This window comes from Prunus persica, chromosome G3, assembly GCF_000346465.2.
Source record: "Prunus persica cultivar Lovell chromosome G3, Prunus_persica_NCBIv2, whole genome shotgun sequence".
Taxonomy (NCBI): Eukaryota; Viridiplantae; Streptophyta; class Magnoliopsida; order Rosales; family Rosaceae; genus Prunus; species Prunus persica.
This window is the reverse complement of record NC_034011.1, coordinates 7539890-7558804: the sequence shown is the minus strand read 5'-3', so window position 1 is coordinate 7558804 and position 18915 is coordinate 7539890. Positions and strand designations below refer to the sequence as shown.

The 18915-nt window shown below is 36.1% G+C and overlaps 1 protein-coding gene and 3 long non-coding RNA genes across 6 annotated transcripts; 3 read left to right on the top strand and 1 right to left on the bottom strand.

Moving 5' to 3' along the window:
- On the top strand, positions 5344–6457 carry LOC109947790. Its single transcript, XR_002270556.1, has 4 exons — positions 5344–5433; positions 5689–5793; positions 5925–6011; positions 6183–6457. It is a non-coding gene; the product is annotated as an uncharacterized LOC109947790 (long non-coding RNA).
- LOC109947789 lies at positions 8299–9770 on the bottom strand. Of its 3 annotated transcripts, XR_002270555.1 has the most exons (4): positions 9672–9770; positions 8950–9024; positions 8685–8799; positions 8299–8422 (listed from the first exon to the last, which is right to left on the bottom strand). It is a non-coding gene; the product is annotated as an uncharacterized LOC109947789 (long non-coding RNA). The 3 variants fall into 3 exon arrangements; XR_002270553.1 differs by lacking the exon at positions 8299–8422 and having other exon boundaries at positions 8446–8799; XR_002270554.1 differs by lacking the exon at positions 8299–8422 and having other exon boundaries at positions 8446–8799; positions 8950–9060; positions 9672–9764.
- LOC18782047 (phosphatidyl-N-methylethanolamine N-methyltransferase) lies at positions 11173–14223 on the top strand. Its single transcript, XM_007215016.2, has 2 exons — positions 11173–11481; positions 13681–14223. The coding sequence occupies exons 1-2, from the start codon at positions 11237–11239 to the stop codon at positions 13928–13930; spliced, it is 495 nt and encodes a 164-aa protein (XP_007215078.1). The 5' UTR covers positions 11173–11236; the 3' UTR covers positions 13931–14223.
- Positions 11492–12639, top strand: LOC109947788. The gene is made up of 2 exons (XR_002270552.1): positions 11492–12132; positions 12351–12639. It is a non-coding gene; the product is annotated as an uncharacterized LOC109947788 (long non-coding RNA).

The following is an 18915-nucleotide window of genomic DNA, read 5'->3' as shown; positions in this document are numbered from 1 at the left end:
AACATAATATACTAATTTTGTTTCACCAATTATTGGTGCAGGTAGAGAGAGAGAGAGAGAGGGAAGCATGCGAGCACCATGTAATTGTTAAGCATGTGAAATGGTCCTGTGAGTACATCATCACCACCAAAAGGAATGATGCTTGCTTCTCAGCTTATATATATTGTAATTTGTAAACAAGTGTTGCTTAAAGCCTATCTTAGGAAATAATGTTTTATCTCAAGTCTCAACTATATATGGTCATTTGATGTTTGACATATTTACTAGGATTGTAACACGAAATTGTTCTCAAAAACAGAAATGAGACATCATCAGCACACTCCCAAAAAAACAAAAGAAAAAAAAGAGGATGTCATTGCCAACAAAAAGGCCAAAATATCCCACTGGATAGATTATGACCATCCATATGTTGGCACATCAGCCAAAATGTACTTCATTATCTTGTCCCCATTTGACCTCGAGCCCCATACCTCTGTACTTGTAGGACTCCAATATAATCCCAAAAGAATAAAACTAAATTGTACCACACTTCCACTTATGCATTCTTGGTTAACAATTAATGTCTTTAAGGTGGATAAGAGATTTGTAGTGTTTATTTTTACATTTGAGGTCTCAGATTTGGTTTTTTTATTTATTTTAATATCGCTCATATAATTAAAAAATGCTTTTAGGGTTCAAATAATTGTCTAACATGTCATCATACAAGTCCAACTAAGTTCACGATGTGACTGCACATGAGGGAGTATGTTAACTTGATATACAATATTCTTAGCTCATTTTTAAGAAGGTTTTAAATTTTAATTTAAATCCAGTGTTTAAAACATTGTTTTTATAAAGATGGAATGCATGCGCATGTGAAACTCATCTATATAATTGGGTTTCGTGTATGAGAGATCTTACCCTCTCCAATGGATTAAATTAGCATTAAGCCAAGAGCCTTTGACAAGGTAAATTTGTATTGCCCATTTGCCTTGTATCTTGGAAATGCTCACCAAAGAGCATTGTTGATCAATTATCGAACCCTTGGTATATATGGCCATTATCTCCGCAATCTGTGCACTCTTTCTAGTTGCACAAAGCTGCATACAAAGATAAATTAGTGTGTTTAATTGTATTATAATTTGGGGTATGGCAAACACAAAGAAAAAAGAAGAAGTGTTGTATGTATCTGCCCTCTTTCTTGTTTTGAGAATATTCCCTCATTTTACTAACATGATCAAAATAACCATGCTTTGCATAATCTTATCCTCATGCTCCTTTTTACTACTAAATAATTTTTTATTCATTTTCAAAGACCATTCTTATTGAGAGGAGTGAACTCACACACACACAACACGAATACTAAGACTCGAATCCAGGACCTTTTTTAAAAAGAGCATTTGCTCCAAATCACTACACCAGTGGGTCCTTTGTACTAATGGAAATATGTAATTGACATAAATCCGAGAAATATTTATTTTAAAGTGATCCAATTATTGCTACCACCAATTTGTTGATTAATTTTCACATGATTGGTTTAATAATTGTAATAACGAAGTAAACTTTTTGGTCTAAGATTTATTGGCAAGTTGGGTTGACTATGTTGATGGTAAAAGTTCACGATAATATTCCAGATTAGCTAGAAGCAAAGTGAAACAAATGGTTTGTAGAAATTTGGTTCTCAACATATATTAAATCCTAAAAAGTTGAGAATGAAATTTGATATCTGTATATATAAAAATGAACATACAAAGGAAATGCCATGGAATCGATTCAAGTCCCTTGCTTTATAAAGCTGCTTTACATTATGCAATCGCACGATTTAAGTCCTTGGTTCCAAACCGTATGTATACGTATGGTTTAGAAAAAAAATTCCAAGAGATAATAGGTATGGTTAGTTTTCAATGCATCATATATAATTTAGAATTCCTACAACTATAAGTATATAAGTCTCCTGTCAATTTCATAAATTTTTATTTTCTTCTTTATTTATTAAAACATATATATCCTATACCGACGTCCCGATGTGACGTATATTTTCTTCTTTCATATTAAACATTATGAAAAGCACAAAAATTATGCATAACCAGTTGCTCATAGATTCTTGACAAGATTTAGATGATATATTCTTTATAGGTAGAGCACCCAAAAAAGAGAAAACTTGTTGTTGGGTTTCCACTTGCAAACAATCACATTGCCATAGAAGTGTGAAATCATGCAGATATCCATAACGCGTTTTCAAACTTCTCAAATGAATATATATATATATACATGCAATGCAAGGTACATGCATGTCCTGCTTTGGTTATTATTAATTCAACAAAGCAATTAGTATTTATAATCATCCAAAAAAAGGGTAGGCTTTTTCTCTTGGCACCTGGCATCACATGGGACAAGTGGTCCATGATCATCACCTAAAAATAAAAATTTGTGGCGCCGCCTATATGAATCGGAAAGAAGATGGAAAACTATGTGAACTTGCTCTCATTGACTGGCACCAAGACCTTGTAGGCATTTGGCATCCTCCCCTTTTTAAAAAGTTTTAGGTTGCCTGAGAAAGCTGGTAGTTCAAACTTAATTTGAAAGGGTGAGTGTATGTGGTACTCATCATGAAATAAGAGAGTAGCTACTACCTTCTCCTTTTATCTTTTATCTTCTCATCTTTCTCCCTCTTCCATTAGTGCGTGGTTTCATAATTAAAACCGTCTATTTTATTACGATACTTCAAGGATGATTTCTATGAAAACAAAAGTATTTTCTCTATTATTTCATTACAATTAGATGAGTAAATAATTTTTTATTTGGATGATTTTTAGGGATAGGTGTGGCCCGACGTGGTTTGATTTATACCTCAAATCATACAATGAACAAATGCAACATCAAGAGGGAGTGAGGTTTCAATTTGGTTAGATTTGGTTTGGTTTGATTATTTCCCTATCATATAAGCAATTAAACAAATAGTTTATATTTTCTTACACAGAGCCGGTCCTGGGTTTTCTAAGGCCCATGAAAAATTTCTAGAGAGTGCCCTTTTAGACAAATTAAAAACTAAAATTAAATTTTTTTTTAATCAATAAATTAATTTTATTAGGTAACAATTTTTAATTTTTATAAAAACACAAACAATAACAATAAAACTAATGAACAAAGAATAATAAATTTTGGATTTTCAGCATTTTTTTTTCTTCAACTTGAAACTTCAAATTTTCAATTGTGAAGAACAAGAATCTCTGTTGAGTTTTTTGCTAAATCAAATAAAAAGAAAAATAAGTTAACAAAAATGTCTCTTACAAAATTCATATTATACATCTATTAAAAAGACTGACACAAAAAAAAAGACCTTCAAATTGTTAAAGCTTTCCAATGTGTGTTGCTGCCACTGCCAGGTCTTTTTTTGTCTAAGAAAAGAACATTTGTTTGGTTTTTTTTGTTTTTTTTAGAACTCTTTGTTTCCATATGTTTAGTTTCATTAATTTTTGTTCTTTGAAATATTATATTATACAATTTATATTTAGTTTCCTAGAGAATCTCAAAGAGGTTTGGTGTTGCCAGGACACTAGCGGTTTTGGGTTTTTTTTTTTATAAAAAAAAATGTAAATATATAGGCTAAAAAACCATATTTTTGTGCCCCCCACAGTTTTGGGCCCTGGTAGCCCTGGGCTAGGGCTGGCTCTACTCTTACATATACCAAAGGGAGCATCATATTGTAAGTTTAATTTATTTTTTTAATATATATATTTAATGGTTGATATTGATGGTAGGATAAAACATAGATGGTTGGTTTGGTTTAGGCGGTTCTGAATAGGCAAAATTGAACCGAAAAAAATTAGGGAAATAGCTTAAAATGCCACCTTTTTTATAATTTTAACTAAAAATACCATCCTTTCCCAATTTTTTTACAACTACCACCTATAAATACATTTTTATTGTGGAATGATTGTACCCATTTCAGTTTTTCAGAAATTGGGTTCTCTCTCAACTCTCTTGGCTCTATCTCTCTCTTCAGCCCTTCTCTCTCCCTCGTGTAACTCTCTCTCTCTCCGACGCAATCGTCTTTCTCCCTCAGCGGTGGCTATTCATCCAAGCTTAACTCCACGATTCACATCCACGAGGTACTGTTCATCTTCCTTGTCTTTGAAATTTGGGGTTTTTGTGAATTTGGTTTATGGTGTATGGATTTGTAAGAAATTGATTTAGGGGTTTCTTCGAAATTGGTTTTGGGTCTCAATTCTTTGTGCCCAAGTACTAATTAATACCAGTCATGGAGAATTGTCACTGAATGAAGCATCCGTGGAGAATTGTTGGATGAAAATATCTTTGCTATATTCATGCTACTTCCTCTTGCGGGTGGTTTATGTTGAGTTAATATTTAAATTTTAAAATGCATTCTTTTTTCAATTTTGATTTCAACGACGTTTTCTTCAAAATTGTTTGTGTGTAAATGCAAAATAAAGGCATAGATTCTAATTGGACTATGCATTTTGCCAAAAAGCATTCCTGATGCTTGATCTTTGTCAGTGTAACAATCATGTTATGGAATTATAAGTTTGCACATACAATTTGATGGTTGTCTAATTATATGTTTCATGTTTTGGAAAATTTCTGGTATTTCTTGAAACCAACCATGGTTGACTAGTTCACATTCTCATTATCAATTTTTTTTTCTTTCCCAATTTGCTTTATCAGCCATATAGTATTGTGATTTTAATAATTATTTTTCTTATAGATGTTCACATATTAACTGGTGAAAATAATTGAACAAAGAAAATCCAATGATGCAGAAGTCGAGTCACTGCGAGAGGAATACCATCAAAGGGTTGCAACACTTGAAAGGAAGGTAGGTCTTCTCATAAAGTCTTGTTTATAATCGTGCTTGGATTGATCTAGGTGTTATATGTGCCCCTTATGTTTTTGATGAAATTGGTACTTGCCTATTTTTAATTCAGCTCCTGATAATTGGAGGGGCTATGCCAACTTATGATTGCAGGTGTATGCTCTTACAAAGGAAAGGGACACGCTTCGGCGGGAGCAGAATAAGAAAAGTGATGCAACTGCTCTTCTGAAGGAAATGGATGAAATAATTAATCAAGTTATGGCTGAAGGTCTCTTTCTGTCCCTGTCTGTCTCTGTTTCTCTTGAGAAGCTCAATATGTTCTACATATTTTGTGCCTCATAGTGAATTTCAACGTAGCCAATGTTCTATTGTGGATGCGAGGAGGGTTTCTTTATGCAATCATATCAATAATTATGGAAATTCCTTCTTTTTTGCAGAAGAGAAGAAAGGGTTGATTACTAAACTTCAGGTAATTCATTTATGTTAGAATCTTTAAAATTTTGGTTCTTTGATTTCGTTTGATAAAGACAACTCTTGACCAGCATATTGAAGAGCAATTTGGTTGTGGTCGTCTATTGGCTTGTATCTCATCACGACCTGGACAGTGGCTGTGCTGATGGGTATGTGACTTTATTTGCCTATGTCTGTTTCTAGTCAGCAGATTTGTCATAGGCATATTAGTGTAGTTACCATATTGCAAGGGCTGAAATCTGGATGATATCAGCTTCTTTTTATTGTTGTTTTAAAGTGAGGTATGTATGGGTCTTATGAAATTTGTACAGAAATATATTGGAGGGCAAATAATTTTATTTTAGTTTTTTATTCCCAAATGATACCCAAAACATGTAAGCTTCACACTATGTTAATTTTTGCAGGATGGGAAAACATTGGACAACGAGCTGGAGGTTGTTGAGGGAATGAAGCTAGACAGGGGCTACATATCCCCTTATTTCATCACCAACCAGAACAATCAGAAATGTGTAAGTTTTAGTTTGACTCAGCGATAACTATGTCTTGAAACTGTTAGAGGGCTGCTTGTTAAAGTTAGCAGCACCTCAAGTCCCTTTTTGCTTGATGCTGATTATCTTCAAACTTGTGTATGTGCTGATAGGAATTGGAAAATCCTCTAATCATAATCCATGAGAAGAAAATCTCAAGTATTAATGATGTGGTTAAAGTATTGGAGTTGGTTTTGCAGGTTAGCATTTTTCTGGTTATGTTCACTAGTTTCTTCGTTTTTACTATGAATTGGTTGACAAACTTTTGCTCCTTTTCAGAAGCAAAGATATTTGCATTTTGTTATATATTTCAGAACCGAAGTTATAAAAGAAAATGGTTTTCCTCTTTGCTAATTGAGAATCATGTGCAGTTATGATTTCAGATATGTAGATAACCTGTTGTTGCTGATATTGCTACACGGGAGGAGAACAGAACAACTTGGAAAATGTGCAAGAAGGGAGAGCTAACTCATACAACGAAGAACAAATTGATGAAGTTAAGATCAAATTAGTAGAATTTGTGAGCTCTCCATTATTTATAATTATAGGTGGGAAGTATGTATGTAATAGAGCAAAGATTGGTTGACTATGTAATAACAATTGAATTGTCAAGTTTTATGAAAGAAATAATTTTTGCTTCTTGGGATAGTACTGTTAGGGTTCGGTGGCGATTTATTTTCCATGTCTAAATTGTAGTCTGTAATGGATGTGTGTGTATTGTATGTAGATTGACTTAATATTGTTGTACTATTGCATGTGTATTGTACTAATATTGCCTGTGTATTGTACTAATATTGTATGCATATTGCCATCGTATTGCATGTATATTGTAATGCTATTGCTATCGTATTGCCATTATATTGACCTAATATTGCCTCTCTAGTGTATGTATATTGACTACAGCTCATCAATGGGTTTACTGTTTGGGCCATATTGCATTCAAAAAGAAGACGAGGAGGAGAAAGAAACAACGTGCCTTTCAAAAACAGGCAGTCAGGTGCATCATAATTGCATCGTAAGACATTGTAAGAAATTATTTTAAAAAATAATAACAACTAAAAAATAATTTACAAAAAAAGGAAGGTATGAATAAAGAGACAGAGAGCGAATAAGGGGAGAAAGAGGCAGAACGAAGCTAGAGAGAGACAGAGAGAGCTGCGCTACAGAAAGAGAGCAAAGAGAGAGTTGCACTAGAGAGAGAGAGAGAGAGAGAGAGAGAGAGAGAGAGAGAGAGATAGAGAGCTGCGATAGACAGATACCAAAGAGAGAGAGAGATGTGCCAGAGAGAGAGAGCCGAGTGAGCTAAGAGAGAACAAAATTTCTGAACATGTGAAAAATCAGCAATAAGTGGACAATAATTATATTTTTATAGGTGATATTGTAATATTATTGCTATCGTATTGTGGTTATATTGCTTTAATATTGCCTCTATAGTGTACATGTATTGGCCTAATATTGCTATTATATCGTATGTCAATGGCCATTTGGTCTAATAACAGAGTCTCCACTTCGTTGAAAAGTAATCCTGAATTCGAATCTCATGGAGACGACAATTGTTATCCATCCTTATATTAGCATGAATTGATGTTGACCTTTGAAATGATAGTTGGAGTTGCACATCGATTCATATTCAAAAGGAAAGTAATTCTCTCCCTCAATGAATCTTCGTTCAAAAGAACGCAGCTATCAAATATTGGGTACAAAAATGCAAGGTCCACAGTAAATTAATTGGACACAAACCACATATTACAAAACTAGGATGATTTTTGGCATGCTTGAAAAGACAAGGGCCAAATACAACAGAAAAGAAAATCCATTCAAGCTTCACACTAAACATGGCTCAAGCACTCGACCATGGTTTCAATCCAAAACCTACCCAACAAGAGCATACCACGTGTCCATCATAACAGAAGATGGCATTTACAAAGCATGAACTGCAATATGTTTCTTTTTCTCCTAAACAAAATTGTTACTAAAATGGAACAAAAGATCCCTAACATAGAGCAATACAAGCAAAGATAGTCAATTGTCATACACACAAAATTAGTCCTCATCCATCCCTGCATGCTGATCTCTCTCACTAGGGCCACCTGCTGGTTTTGCCATTATAATCTGCAAGATAGTCAAAGCACTGTCAACAACCTTTTTTTAATGAAGGTATTAAACATTAAATAGGCTGCAATCAGATGGATTCATCATTTCTCACAATTTTTAGCTAGCCAGAAAACCCCCAACATATAGATTTTCTATTTTTCAGATTCAGATTCAGATTTTTCAGGCTCAGCTACCACAGTCTCTGTTTCCTCCACCGTCGCAGCATGCTTATCATCTGTTTCTTCCTTGACAACTTCAGTTTCCTCCTTATCAGCCATCTGTTCAGTTGAAGAGTGTTGTAAAGTTTCTGTTTTGACCCCTTCCTTTGCCTCAACAGTAGAGAGTTTTTGTGGAGATTCAGATTCCCCTGATGATTTGTCAACCTTTGGTGGATGCTCTGAAGACTCAGCTTTCTGTGATGAATCAACACTACTTCCCTCATTTGTTTGTCCCATAAAAGATATAACAGGATCAAATAGCAATTTCCTTTCAGTAGACGAAGGCCATAATCCTGAAGCTGTCACACATATAGAGGGGACATCTTACTTTCAACTTTCATGCAAAAATAGAGAACACAGCATAACTACCAGAATTCCTTTTTTCCAAATAAATCCTATCATTGAAAACTCTGTTCTACCCGAAACGAGAAACACAATGCAATTAAATACGCTAAGGAAATCATGATTTACAAGTAACGGAAATTCACTATGAGGCACAAAATATGTAGAACATATTGAGCTTCTCAAGAGAAACAGAGACAGACAGGGACAGAAAGAGACCTTCAGCCATAACTTGATTAATTATTTCATCCTTTTCCTTCAGAAGAGCAGCTGCATCACTTTTCTTATTCTGCTCCCGCCGAAGCGTGTCCCTTTCCTTTGTAAGAGCATACACCTGCAATCATAAGTTGGCATAGCCCCTCCAATTATCAGGAGCTGAATTAAAAATAGGCAAGTACCAATTTCATCAAAAACATAAGGGGCACATATAACACCCAGATCAATCCAAGCACGATTATAAACAAGACTTTATGAGAAGACCTACCTTCCTTTCAAGTGTTGCAACCCTTTGATGGTATTGCTCTCGCAGTGACTCGACTTCTGCATCATTGGATTTTCTCTGTTCAATTATTTTCACCAGTTAATATGTGAACATCTATAAGAAAAATAATTATTAAAATCACAATACTATATGGCGGATAAAGCAAATTGGGAAAGAAAAAAACATTGATAATGAGAATGTGAACTAGTCAACCATGGTTGGTTTCAAGAAATACCATAAATTTTCCAAAACATGAAACATATAATTAGACAACCATCAAATTGTATGTGCAAACTTATAATTCCATAACATGATTGTTACACTGACAAAGATCAAGCATCAGGAATGCTTTTGGGCAAAATGAATAGTCCAATTAGAATCTATGCCTTTATTTTGCATTTACACACAAACAATTTTGAAGAAAACGTTGAAATCAAAATTGAAAAAAGAATGCATTTTAAAATTTAAATATTAACTCAACATAAACCACCCGCAAGAGGAAGTAGCATGAATATAGCAAAGATATTTTCATCCAACAATTCTCCACGGATGCTTCATTCAGTGACAATTCTCCATGACTGGTATTAATTAGTACTTGGGCACAAAGAATTGAGACCCAAAACCAATTTCGAAGAAACCCCTAAATCAATTTCTTACAAATCCATACACCATAAACCAAATTCACAAAAACCCCAAATTTCAAAGACAAGGAAGATGAACAGTACCTCGTGGATGTGAATCGTGGAGTTAAGCTTGGATGAATAGCCACCGCTGAGGGAGAAAGACGATTGCGTCGGAGAGAGAGAGAGTTACACGAGGGAGAGAGATAGAGCCAAGAGAGTTGAGAGAGAACCCAATTTCTGAAAAACTGAAATGGGTACAATCATTCCACAATAAAAATGTATTTATAGGTGGTAGTTGTAAAAAAATTGGGAAGGGATGGCATTTTTAGTTAAAATTATAAAAAAGGTGGCATTTTAAGCTATTTCCCATAAAATTAATTGCAGTTTGGTTGGGTAGAATCCAAGATTAAGTATTTTAATGTGAAAACTGAATCAAATAACAAATTGGTTTGGTTCATAGTATAAAATATCGATAATATCGACGAAATATCGAGGATATTATTATTTTTTCAAGTCACGGATATTACGGAACATATCTATAAACATATCGTATAAATATCGATGTTGATAATTTCGTTAACACTTCAACAATATTTTGTCTAAATATCGCTATAATATCGAAAATATTGATGTAATGAAAAAAAAGAAAAAAAAAAACACACACACACACACACACACACACACACAAAGGGAATTCAAACCCTTGCCACTCATCCAATGCCTTAACCATCATGTTGCTTATGTTTTTGTGATAATATGCTAAAATATGTATATTTGTATTGTTTAGTTTTGAACAATTACATGCAAAACTATTTTGGGGGTTTATCATTTCATGACTACTCTTCACAATACACTTACTCTACACATAGAGATGATGAAGATAGTTAAAATTTTGAACCTCATAAGAACTCTGTGTGGTACTAAGTCACTTATGTATCTTACCATGCAATGTATAAAGTGTAAAATATTGTAGTAAATCATAATATATAAATGATTATGGTGTGTTTAATCTTCTTCATTAATTACTGCATATTTTCTCACTCACAGTGTTTGTCAACTCGTTATATAATCAACTTAAATAAGTTAACCCATCATGCAATGCATTTTTTTTCTAATTTTTCGTGATAAACTAATAGATAATTGACTGAATAAACATCCTCCAAAGTTCAATAAAAATTTTCAAGTTTTTCTTACAATTTCTGTGGTTTTTATTCAATTTTTATCAATATCGATAATATCCCGGTATTTTCATCGAAATTTCCGTGTTTTTGAATTACCGATATTTCCGATACCATCGATATTTTAGACCTTGGTTTGATTTGATTGATTTGAATAATTCGTTTGATTTTCTGTGTCAGGAGTAAATCTCACATCAAGAAATTATAGACTTACATAATAGTTAAATGATTTTGAGTCTCTTTACCCATCATTACGATTGATGCGTTAGATGCTCACATTCTAATATTTTGCCCACTTGTAATCTTAGGTCTCCTTAAGCAATGTCCCTTGATTGCATCATCATTGGGCTATGAGAATGGGCCTCGGTACCCGACCATGGTACGGCCCTTGTCCCATTTCCAAATTCACACACACACACAATACCTCAGCTCAGATTCGCTGCACCACAGATTTTCGCGAGAAAGTGAGAGAAAATCAGGTGAAAAGAAATGGGGATAGCAGCCGCACTAGGACTGCTTTCACCTTTCCCATTCTACTATTGGCTATGGACTTACCCACAAACATGGGTTGACCTGTGTGGGAAAGGGCGTGACCCATGCACAGTGATGGCTTATGTGTCTCATTTCCTCAAGCTGATTCAGTTCCTCTCTCTCTTCTCAGTCTCCACCTTCACTTGGCCTCCCCTTCTTTACTTCTGGCCCCTCATTGCCTTTGGCCAGTTCCTCAACTTCAGGTCAGTCCAGCTATATTCATTTACACATATTCAGGTGTTTTTAATTGTTGTGTGATTGGAAGCTCACTATATCATGTTCATTTTGCCACTGACAAGATTTTGGGACATGGGTAGTTTTCAGTTTAATTTGGATGTGTTGATGTGGAAAGATTGGAGAGGAGTTGTTTGTTCACTGACCCATGTGCAACTAATATATGGGTTCATTGATTAGGCAGTTTGTGAAGCTCTGTCTTTTAATGGCAGGGAATTAATTTACCTGAATTGAATCTTTATGAAACTTGCAGAGGTCTTTACTGTTGTTTGGGCACTGAGGTTCTTGGCCATCTTCTTTTTGTCAAACATATAGGATTGAGAAAATTCTTTTTAATCATCTTTAATTAGTTCTTGTTCTAGAGCTGATGGTTCAGGGCAAATGGTTTTCATGTTGGCCATTGTTATGTGTCATGCTGCACAGCTGCAGCCTATGCAGGTTGTTTGCTTTTAAAATGAATTCCCTTGATGGGTACTGGTGATGCCTATATTTTTCATGTCTGATGTGGAGGGCAGGGTGCATTTTAGTACACACCAAACGTGGTTCAGCTCGTATTTGTGATCCTAGAATAGATAAAGTGATGTGATGTGAGATCTGTCATCATTTCTATGGGAAAGGAGGTCTTTTTGTGTAAAAATCCTGACTGAGAGAAGAAAGATTCATTGAATTTATGAAATCATATAATTCATGTGAATGAAATATTCTGGTATGGCTAGTTAAATATAGTGATTTTCATGAGGGTTGGGAAATGATTTTCCTTGATGGTTATGGCACATTACAGGCCATTCTTTCTTCTTGTGCGTCTATAGACAGCTAATCCTAGTTAATGGGAAAGGAGGCCTTTTTGTGTAAAAATCCTGACTGAGAGAAGAAAGATTCATTGAATTTATGAAATCATATAATTCATGTTAATGAAATATTCTGGTACGGCTAGTTAAATATAGTGATTTTCATGAGGGTTGGGAAATGATTTTCCTTGATGGTTATGGCACATTACAGGCCATTCTTTCTTCTTGTACGTCTATAGACAGCTAATCCTAGTTAATGGGAAAGGAGGCCTTTTTGTGTAAAAATCCTGACTGAGAGAAGAAAGATTCATTGAATTTATGAAATCATATAATTCATGTTAATGAAATATTCTGGTATGGCTAGTTAAATATAGTGATTTTCATGAGGGTTGGGAATTGATTTTCCTTCATGGTGTAATGGAAGAAGGAAAGAGTAAGGGTTCAGACAAAAATAGCGTGTGCACTTTTAATGTAATGATTCTCCTTAGTAGGCATCGGTTAGAAGAATCAATATGCTAGAACTGGTGTTTGGTTGATGCACCATTATGTTCCTTCATGGTGAATATCTGCTTGAACACGTTACAAATTTTGTGTGTTATCCCTGTCAGTTAAACTTTTTAAGGTAAAGTTTATGTTCCCCATCCCAAAGAAAACAAGTTTAGACTTGTAGGGTAATGCAAGAAAAAGGGAGATGAGGAGAAGAAAGTACTGAGTAGCATCTTGTGAAGTTATTCTTGCGGCTAGAATCTTGCCCATGAAGAATAAATCCGATTGGAGGAAATTTCCACCCTCTGATGATCCATTCCGCCCCGCTGCTCAAGACAACACAGAGGATGAAGAGTTTGGACGGGGAGTGATGACCCCTATCAGCCTACTCCACTCGGTAGCTATACTAAGGCATTACTGCATTTACTACACTTAATAAACTAGTTTTTTCAGTAAATTGAAATTTATCTGCAACAGTCGAAATAGATGAACTGTGCATAATGGGAAGCATATTGAGAATACCGCAAGGGTCCTTGATAGAAAGATAGGCCTAAAGTGAGGAAGGACTCATTAATTCCATTGGTTGTTAAAGTACCATGAAAATGTCCTTGATTTGAAATCTCTCTTTGAAGCTCAGTTTGTCTCAACCGTAAGCTAGATGTAACTGTAGCCTACATTCCAATTATATGGTGGTCAGCATGAAGCTATAGCATGGAATGTTTAAAAGAACTATGAAATCTCTTAATCATTAAATGTAGCCTGTAATTTATGTCTATCCAAGAGTTCAGCAGCAGGGATTTTAAGTTGCCAAGTAAAGATTGATTATTTCTGTTTCTCTTTGGTCAATTGATTGTTCCAAATATCTATATCTGATTATTTTCCTGTCAATTTTAGGGTCTATCAGTTGCTCGGCGAATCTGGTACTTATTATGGAGTACGTTTTGGGAAGAACATTCCCTGGGTGACAGAATTTCCATTTGGGTACATAAAAGATCCTCAGTATGTGGGAAGTATTTTAAGTCTTCTCGCATGCCTGTGGTTGGTACCATTTCGATACATTTTGTTGTGGACGTTGGGCTATGTCGTAATGATACTAGTGGAGTCAAAGGAAGATCCTACAACTCGTGCAAAGCCACCTTCATAATTCAACATTTTGAATTAGACCAGAGAATCAATCATGTTTAGAACACCAAAAGTTGTTGAATTGAGATTGCAGTAGATTTTTCTTCTCTTTTGTCCGGCGTCATTCATGTCGAATTTGGTTTCTCTGTCTTCTGCCATAACATCTTATGTAATGACATTAATTCATTAATCCTGCGTAAGGTACTATCTATTGCAGTCAAGCTCACCCAAGGACCTAAAAATAAAGTCCTATGAGCAACTATTTAATAAAAACCTTTGGATTAATCTAACGGCAGATGTTGTTAGTAGTTTAAACCCTCTTTCATACTCCTTGTTCTACTCATACAATCCTTCTAACCACTCTAACCCCAAAAAACAAAAACTTAGTAATAACTAGCCTCTACACACGCGCTTTTGAGCCTGTGAGAGGCTTTTTAAAAAAAAAATTTAATTTATTTTAAAATTGAAAAAGATAATGGGTAGTTGTGCTTCATAAAAATAGGATTCATTATCTGATTTTTCTTTTACTTTATATATATAGATAAACTAGGGTTACATGTTTATCCCTGCCCCTTCCTCCCCAGTCATCTTTCTCCCCCTCCCTTTCTCATCGCTGTTTCTGAATATAGGTACAAAAGAAAGCATATTCTTGTAGGAGCAAGGCTTATAAAAGTGTATGGCTAGCCAATTCCTATTGTCAACTAAAACGCATACACGATAAATAAATATTAGAAGAAGATGAAGTGTTTTTGTTAGGGTGGAGAGAAGAAGCTTATGTTGATTCTCAGTTATTTTAATTTCTGCGGTTTTTCTGTGCAAATACAGAGTGGTAGTTTGAGTTGTGGATCGCTGTCGCATGGAGTTCGAGACGTCTCTTATGATTCAATTAAGGTCACAATGATTAGTGTAGAAAAGGTTTATCTTTACTTATTTGAGAAGGATACAAGAATACAATATTTATATAGGGATTTCTAATGTAACAGTCCTATACTAATTACAAAATAAATTACAAATTAATCTAATAACTGAAAACTGCTACAAATCATATTGAATTGATCTCATTGATTTGGTGGTAACTAATGTAACTACCTAACGCTCCCCCGCAAACTTGACTCCGGGGAGGTGACAAGTTTGGAAACGAGATGATTGAACTAATTTGTGGGTAAACCTTTGGCGAAAACGTCAGCCAATTGGTGTGTAGAGGGAATAAATTGAACTTGTTGACTTCTAGGGGCAACGCCTTTGCGAACAAAATGATAATCAAGACCAAAAAAATTTGTGTGAGAATGAAATACCGGATTAGCTGCCATGTAAGTAGCTGAAAGATTGTCACAATTAAGAATAATTGGACGAGGGAGAGGATACCAAAGTTCACATAAAAGGCCTTGAATCCAAATAGTATCAACCCTGCATAAGCTAGAGCACGGTATTCGGCTTCGACGCTAGATCGAGACACTGTACGTTGTTTCTTGGCACTCCATGAAATGAGATTAGGTCCCAAAAAGATACACTACCCTGTAGTTGATCGACAAGTGTCTGGACACCTTGCCCAATCGGCATCCGAGTATGCAATAAGTACAGAAGACTCATTGGAATGGCAAAGGGATAAACCATGGCCAAGAGTTCCTTTGAGGTAATGAAGTATATGTTTCACAGCTTCCAAATGTGTCTCACTAGGAGAATTCATGAATTGAGAAACATGTTGAACTGCATAGGCTATATCGGGGTGAGTTATGGTGAGATATTGAAGACCACTCACGAGTTGGGGATATAGAGTTGGATCAGTAAGGGGAGACCCATCAGTGCAAGAAGCAGAGGTCTAGGAGGCCATGGGGGTCGAGACTGGTTTACACTCTAGGAGATTACTTTTCCAGAGAAGATTGAGTGTATATTTATTTTGTGTAAGGTGAATAGAATCTTTGAGATGTGAGACTTCGATGCCAAGAAAGTAATAAAGCCTGCCAAGATCTTTAACCTTAAATTCAATACTAAGAGCATGAATAAAAGCGAAGAGTTGAGAGGGATTACTACCCGTAAGCACAATATCATCGACGTCGAGGAGTAAAATCATGACATGCGAGCAATCACGATACATAAATAAAGACGAATCAAATCGACTTTCGATGAAACCAACCTGAAGTTGAAAAGCGCTAAACCTCTGAAACCAAGCGCGGGGGGCTTGCTTGAGACCATATATTGCCTTATGGAGTTTGCAAACATGAGTGGGCCGAAGAGGATTAGCGAAGCCAGAAGGTTGTTGCATAAACACCGCCTCGGAGAGATAACTTTGGATAAAAGCTTTTTTAACGTCAAGTTGCCATATTCCACACCCACAAGAAACAGCAATGCTCAAAATGGTGCAAATAGTGGTCGACTTGACCACTGGACTAAAAGAGTGAAAATAATTGATCCCGGATTGCTGATGAAACCCTTTGGCGACAAGACATGCTTTAATTGATCCATCAAAGCATCGTTTGATATTGAATACCCATTTGCAGTCGACTGCATTTTAATGGGAAGAAGAGGGGACAAGAAACCATGTTCATTGGCGAAGTAGAGCATTGAACTCGTCTAGCATGGCCTACCGCCAGTGGGGAGACTTAGACCCTTGTGCGTAACAAGTGGGTTCAATCTCGGACTCAATCGCGGCTATGAGAGCTTGTGGAATTGGATAACGAGCAGAGAAGTTGGACTAAAATTTTGGGTTGGGTTTTTAGATGGCAAAGCGAGAGTGTGTATGAATTAGGCTGGAGCGACCAATAGGAAGAGGTCGTGCCTGCATTGAAGAAGAGAGAGACAAATCTGTGGATGGTGGAGAATGTGGTGGAGAGTTTGTGTAATGCGTAGCAGGGCTCGATGGAGTAGAAGTAGGCAGAATATGGTTGGGCAACGCGATATGAGACTAGGTTACAAAGATGATAGAGTCTAAAGGCGTCTCAACATAATATACATAAGACAAAGACTGTTGTTGTAGGCTTGGGCCGACTGAGGGAAGTGGTGAGGAAGGCCTATCAGAGATAGAGTTAATTGGTGTAGGCCCAATAGGAACAAAAACAATTTCTTGAACTGGTGGTGATGAAGAGGTAGCAGCAGTACAAGGACATGAATCTTCATGAAATATAATATGCCGAGATGTGTAAAGACGGTTTGTGAGAAGATGAAGGCATCGATAGCCATGATAATATTCATTGTAATCTGCAAAAATACAAGCTAAAGAACAAGGTTGTAATTTGTTAGAAACATAATCCCTAAGGTATGGAAAGCAGGCATAGCCAAAGGTACAAAGGAGAGAGTAATCAGGTCATTTGCCATATAGTTTGAAAAATAGAGAAATCCATTGAAGAGTATGAGTAGGAAGATGATTGATCCAATAGAAAACAATACAAAGAGCTTAACCCATAGGTTGAGTGGGATTTGGGCAGTTTGAAGGAGAGTGACCTATGTCAGCTATATGACGATGTTTTCTTTCAGTAAGGACATTTTGTTGTGGGGTACGAGGGCAAGAGAACCTATATAAAATGCCTTTATGTGCAAAAAAATGCTTGAACATCAAATTATCAAATTCTTTGCCGCCATCACTTTGGAATTGTTTGACGGAGGATGAAAATTGAGTTTGCACATAAGTCACAAAGTTAGAGAAATGAGAGAAAACTTCAGATTTCTGGTGCATGTGAAAAAGCCATGTGTAATAAGTATAATCATTCGTAAAAATAACATAATATCAGAAGCCAAAGACAGGTGTAGTAGGGAACATCCAAACATCAGAATGTAATAAATCAAATGAAGCAGTGCCAATGATCATGAGACAAAAAGGAAAGACGAGTAGATTTTGCAAGTGCACGAAGAGTACATTTATTGAAAGACAAAGAAAAACGAGATCCTAACAAGGATCGAGAAATTAGATTTCCAAGAACACGATCAGAGGGATGTCTGAGATGATGATGCCAGATGGAGGATGGGGAATGGAGATGAGAGCTTGCTTAGAGCCATGGGATGGAGAAGAATACGGTAAGACATGATAAAGACCATCTTTACATTGTCCCTGAAAAAGAATTTTACTAGAATGTAAGTCACAAATAACATAACCCCAAGGATAAAAGATAATACTAACAAGAAGATCATGAGTGAGTTGAGCAATAGACATAAGATTTTTACAAAGAGAAGGAACATGAAGAACATCATACAGACGAAAAAAAAAATGCCAAGAAGAAAAAGAAATGGTACTTGGTAATAGGAAGAGAAACACCATTACTAACAACAACTTGGTCGGAAAAGGGATGAGATGAAACGGAAGGAGTGGCATGAGTCATATGATTGGTGGCTCCCGAGTACATGTACCAAGCGGAATCAGTAGGTTGAGTGACATGGAGGCCAACAAAGGTGCGCGACAAATCCGTAGTTTGTGGACATTGAGCGGAATATGACCAAACTGTTAATAGTTCTAGTACTGACTAGCCCCACAAGAGGATGGTGCAGGGCCTAAAAGCCAATTGGCAGAAGTGGGTGAAGGACGATAAAAATTGGGCCGGTTGGGTCCAACAAAATGGGGGCCACGCTGATGAGGAAGCTTGAAATTGGTAGAACGACAGAGGCTTGAAGTAAGGGGGAAGGGAATTTTGAGAGGATTTGTTGAAGAAAGAGAGGAAAGAATGAAGGAAGAGATTCAGTGGCTTGAGCAAGCTTCCGACAGCTTGACGAAAGCTTCGTCAAGCTCTTGAATGGCTTGACATAATAGAAAAATGGAAATAATGGAAGAACATGGCTTGAAATCGAAGGGTTCCAGAGGTGAGAGGTGATGCTTACTCTCTCTGGATGTGTTCATGGGAAGAGATGAGGAAGATGGAAGCATGGGTGGCTTTAGCAGATTTCCAACAGCTAGACGAAAGCTTCGTCAGGCTCCTGGGTTGCTTGACAGAAGAGAAAATGGGAAGAGATGGAGGAATAGGGCTCGGAATTAAAGTGTTCTAGGGATGAGAGATGATGCTTGCTCTCTTTGGATGTGGATTT

Coding starts and splice junctions, on each gene's coding strand:
- LOC18782047 (XM_007215016.2), top strand. CDS start 11,237: ATGGGGATAGCAGCCGCACTAGGACTGCTTTCACCTTTCCCATTCTAC. Junction 11,482..13,680: donor GGCCAGTTCCTCAACTTCAG/GTCAGTCCAGCT, acceptor TGTCAATTTTAG/GGTCTATCAGTTGCTCGGCG.